General features: G+C 24.1%; 1 protein-coding gene across 1 annotated transcript; it reads right to left on the reverse strand.

Annotated features, from left to right (window-relative positions):
* Nucleotides 1-244: 244 nt before the first annotated feature.
* On the reverse strand, nt 245-1,862 carry LOC108691169. Its single transcript, XM_018198826.1, has 4 exons — nt 1,818-1,862; nt 1,643-1,708; nt 1,131-1,236; nt 245-743 (listed from the first exon to the last, which is right to left on the reverse strand). The coding sequence occupies exons 2-4, from the start codon at nt 1,658-1,660 to the stop codon at nt 559-561; spliced, it is 309 nt and encodes a 102-aa protein (XP_018054315.1). The 5' UTR covers nt 1,661-1,708; nt 1,818-1,862; the 3' UTR covers nt 245-558.
* Nucleotides 1,863-5,440: the final 3,578 nt, after the last annotated feature.

The raw sequence follows: 5,440 nt of genomic DNA on the forward strand, positions 1-5,440 counted from the left end.
TTGAAAGTTTGATAGTAAAATTGCGCGGCGCGCAATCATATTTCTGAGATAAATTCATTTAAAGAATATGTATATGTATTAACTCAACATCTGACTTTGACCGTCAAGTGGCGCTTTTCATATTTAGAGTAATTAATCATAATAGTTTATTTTATTTTGTAAATGTTTTATTATGTAAACGAAATAAAATTGAGAAAAATATTTTGCTGCTAAATCTTTATTTTATTTTTACAATTATGCTGTTATTTGGTTATTAATTTTTTTTTTAATTATTTAATTATAAGTGCGTAGAAATGATCATATTTTATAGTGAAAGATTAGTGCTTATTTTAATATTTATAGGATTTCATTAAAGAAAGATATAGATTAGAAACAAAAGTAATATTTTCTTAGTTAGCTAGCTTGTTAGTTAGACAAGTTGGAATATAAGCTTTCTAATAATTATTTATCAAGGACTTATATATATATTTCTTCAGTTGTCATTTGGAAAAACGGAGGTTCTCTTCTTCTGATTCTTGTATTGTACCAATTGATCCAGATGATATCTATTTGTCGTTTTCACCAATCTTTTTTATCCTTTTCGTCATTTTTATTTTCTATATTTGATTTTCTTGCATTACCTGACTCATATGTATTTGATTTTATTTGATTCTCTTTTTCACTTTCTCTTTTTTCGCATGAATGTTCATGTTCTTGTTCACATCCTGAATTGTCTTCACCTTTTTCTGGCTTTGGTATTTTAACTACAAAATAAATCGATATTAGTAATTGATGTACTTTCTATTGTAAGTATCAGGATATCCTGAAATTGGAGGATAATATTATTGTAACGCGAAACTTTGTGAAAAATTAGATAATAAAAATATAAGCCATTTTTTTCCGTTAAGCAGTCTTTTTATATATAAACGTTTAAAGTTTGACTAATCATAAGCGTTGGTTAAAAAATCTGTCCATGTGACGTTTATAATTAGTCAAACTTTAAACATTTATACTTAAAAAAAACTGCTTTACAGAAAAAGTGATTTATACTTTTGTTACTTAATTGTTCATAAAGTTTCATGCAATAACATTTCCTTCGAATTTCGGAACACCCTGTAGACGTATATTTAATAGACATCATAGAGACATACTTCTTTCTACCTGTCGCTTAGAAGCATCCAGTTTTGAAATCATAGATTCAGCCATAGATTCAGCATAATGATGCACTAGCATCACCATTAGTAAAGAAAATACGACCTTAACATATATCATATTTATTTAAAAAGTGATCTTTAAAGTAATCTTCAAAAAATTTTTGAACTTAGCCTTTATAATTTTCTGGGGGGTATTTATAATTTAGTTAACCTTGTCGAAAATATTTTTGAAATTCTTTTCTCCTCGATTAATTAAGAGAAATATCGACTAAAAAAGAAAATATTTCGAAGGAGCCGAAAGTAAGTGTGTGTGTGCGCGCGCGTGTGTGTGTGTGTGTGTGTGGGTGTGTGTGTGTTTGCGTGTGTGTGTGTGTGCGTGTGTGTGTGTGTGTGTGTGTGTAAGGAACTCCAAAAAATTATAAACATAATATTCAAAAACTTTTTGACTCGTTATTAACGTGTAAAAATTGCAAGCAATAGTTAAATAACCATTACTGAATAAAACTTACGTATTTTAAGGAAGCCATCGTTACAGATTTCTTTGAGTGTCTCTTTCCTTGATATTTTAATAAAAACTATGAGAGAGAGCAAAATTGTAATACATTAATATGTATATTAAACATTTACTTGTAAACATTTTATATTTATATAACATTTATATAACATATTTTTAAAAATATTTACCCAATATTCTAAGAGGATTGTAAGAAGGTAGCTCTGAAGTGTAAAGAGGAATATTTACTATTGTATGGTACTTGCTTGCAAGAACTATATATACTCATGTTAACTTATTATCTATATCTTATGTAAGAATAACATACAGTAAGTAAATACAGAATATTCGATATCTAAATTACGATAGAAAATTATATACAGAGTCACTGTACAGCGACTAACATAAATATACATTCTTTTATGTGTACATGTGTGTGTACATGTGTGATTAAATAATTATGTAATATACGTAGGAAATTTAAGGATAAATAAAGAAAGTCTAATTTTTTTATTGTTAAAAATATCTGATAAATATATTAGGTGTGGGAAAAAGTTCGTGGCGTTTTTTTAATGCCATTTAACGGGAAAAACAGGCCACGAATTTTTTCTCATACCTAAAAAATATATATTGATTGTTGTTTCTCTTTTTGATTTAATATTATCAATTTTGAAATCTTTGAAAGAATGGACAAAAGTAGGCAACAATTTCATATTAAATATTATGTATTTTAACTGTCCTCTTATTCTACACAGATTTTCGGGACTATTGTTATGATAATCATTTCGATTAATGTAGAATTTCAATATTACTCGTTTGAAATCTCGGACATAATGACGTGATTGGATATTTTAGAAAATCATATAGCCATTATAGAACTTGTTTCATCTGCGGCTGTTGTGATTGCATCAATTTTATTCACTCATATCAAGTACGATTGTAATCATTTTGGTTGTGAAGTCCGTAGCGTATTGAATCCGTTGCAAGTGGACCTGCTTTAGTAATGGTTGGACCATTATAGATTCTACAATCTGACTCGTTACAAGTTTTGCAATAGTCGTAAATAATGTTTTTTGAATTTGATATTATTAAATTTCTTATAGAAAACAGAAATTATTTTTATTACAAATATAAATAAATAGAAATTTCAAAATGTTATTCTAGTGGCTGAATCTGCCAAAGTGGCAACAATTGTGGTTAAATGGCTTCATGTGGCCATAAAGGCGGAAATAACTATAATATATATTTATAATAAATATATAGACGACTTTCATAAGTAAATAAGAATCAAATTTTTCTATTTTAAACGATTATCTTAAAATGTATAAATTTAAACTAAATATATTTGAAAAATATTTTTCCATTTATTAGCCGTCTTATTAAATTTAGATTATATTATGAATAGTTTAACATGTATCTTATTTAGCATTTAATATTTTACTTTTTATTTGTTATTTTTGTGAAGTTTTTTTTTAGAATTTTTTAAAAATTATATTCTAAAATTGCTGATTATTCTGGGCGAATATGTTACTGGTTATATTTCTTAAAATAAAATGAAAATTCTACCATATTTATTTGCATTTCTATACATATAAAAGAATAATAATAGAATAATAAAATAGTTATAATCATTTATAAATCTGTTAAAGAATAAATATAATATTTTGAAAATACAATTTTTTATTTGCAAAATTAAAATGTGTGATTAATATAAACAAATAATTTATCAAATATATTTTTAAAATGTTGATAATTATCCATTTCTTACACTGAAATTCTTTTACTGAAAAAAGATTCATCGCAGATAAACTTTAGATGTAGGAACACGTAACAAAAATCTTAGCTGTTAATAATATCAATTAAGATGGCAATATTACATAATTTATTACAAATAGAAATAAATTTATTTGATCAGAGATTTTAACGTTTTTTTAGTAATATTTCTGTGTTAATTTTATCTTCCAATTCTGCACGTCGAATATTTTTGATCTTGAAACAAACATGAACTGAAGTTGGAATAATAATATAAAAAATTAAATTAATATAATCCATTTATTATGATATTGATGCGCTGATAAGAAAAAAATTCGTAGAGAATTTTTTGCTAAAAATATCACTGGTCTTCGAATCAAAATGGTCTATGATTCTTGGAAAGTATCGCATACAAAAAAGCGAAATCTATATTATACATATAATACACATAATTACCTATAATATTTTTGTACATTTTCATATGCGATATTTTTCAAGAATACGATTTCTGGGACCTTTTCACTATCCATATTGAATATCTTTACTAATTTAATCATTGGAAAAATATGTGATATTATATTAGTACTATTTTTGTATAATATTTTTAAAATAAATGTTTTAAAATAAATTTTAGAATTTTAAAGATGTTTATTAATATTATCAAATTAATTAATTAATAATTTAATTTATGATATTACTATTTCTACTTTAGTTCAAGACTAGTTTTAAGAAGTATTTGCACAGTTTACACAACTAAAGAATATATAAATTAACACAGAAATATTTTTTTTTAAATATTAATAAGATCTAATTCTAACAGAATAGGATTATCTCTAAAAAATTGTAATTGTAATTAATTTTAAGATGAAACATCTTTATTTAATAGATTTAATGTAATTTATTATAACAACTATAGAAATTAAATGATTTATGAATTAACACAGTGCTCCGTGTGTTAGAATTTATACAATTACTAACAAGCAGATTAGCAATGCGTGTTAATGTGTAAAATATGCATTTTATTGAAAACTGTTATTTTACATACATATTTCCCAAGATAATACATTGTTGTATTATCTTGTTGTTATGCATGATAATAGTATCCCAACAAAAGCTAGAGGATAACTCTCAGTTCATTAAATTATTGAAATTATGTAAAGGGAAATATCGGAGAACATAATCAACCTAAATGGGTTTATAAATTATATTTAATAATTTTTATTAGTGATATGTATTGCCATATGTTATGTATGATTTATCGAGTTGTTTTAGAAGAAATATTATTAGGATTATTATCTACACGATACAATTGTACCGGATTATAAAATTATCGGATATCCAATAACCGGTTGAATATCTGGAAAGGCAGTTTTTCGAGTTGGATATCCGATCAGATTCCGGAACAATGTCTTCTAAAAAAGAACTGTAAAGAAAAAATTATAATTTGCAACTATATAAGATATTATATATAAGATATTATAACATTCTGAGTATACTTATTTGTACAACATTTAATAAATTCTAGTAAATTTAGTAAATTCTAGTATATTTTATGGAATTGTAAATTTTATTTTATTATTTTATTTTATTTTTATTAAATTTTATTTTATACCTTCGATATTTTTACTTTTAGGCAAGTAAAGTTTATCATAAATTTGCACAAGTAGCTAGAATATTTTTACTAATCTTATATTATAAAAAAATTACTCAACTATTTTTTTCTATGTAAATAAGAAGAAATTATAAATTCTTTAAAAATGGATTTCAAATGGTTGACTACTAATAGTTGACTAATTTTCCACTTATTCTTATAACTGCTTCTCGCATATGATAGAAAGTATCTGATATCTGATTATAACAAATTTACAGTGTAGTAATGAAATCGAATATGGTACAAAAAAAAATTATAATAATGTAATAATATAAACTTACGTTAAAATATTTTATTAAAAAATTATATAAACATTTAAAGATTTTTATCAATTGTTATAATAGTTATAATAAATATTTGAAAATTTTTTCTTCTGCAAGAATACAAACTTTTATTTGTTGAACTAATAAA

Source organism: Atta colombica, unplaced genomic scaffold (assembly GCF_001594045.1).
Source record: "Atta colombica isolate Treedump-2 unplaced genomic scaffold, Acol1.0 scaffold41, whole genome shotgun sequence".
NCBI classification, from domain to species: Eukaryota; Metazoa; Arthropoda; class Insecta; order Hymenoptera; family Formicidae; genus Atta; species Atta colombica.

Excerpts from the sequence above, each read along its gene's own strand:
- LOC108691169 (XM_018198826.1), bottom strand. Across the intron at positions 744-1,130 it reads TAAGCGACAGGTAGAAAGAA|TTAAAATACCAAAGCCAGAA; the intron begins GTATGTCTCTAT and ends TTTATTTTGTAG.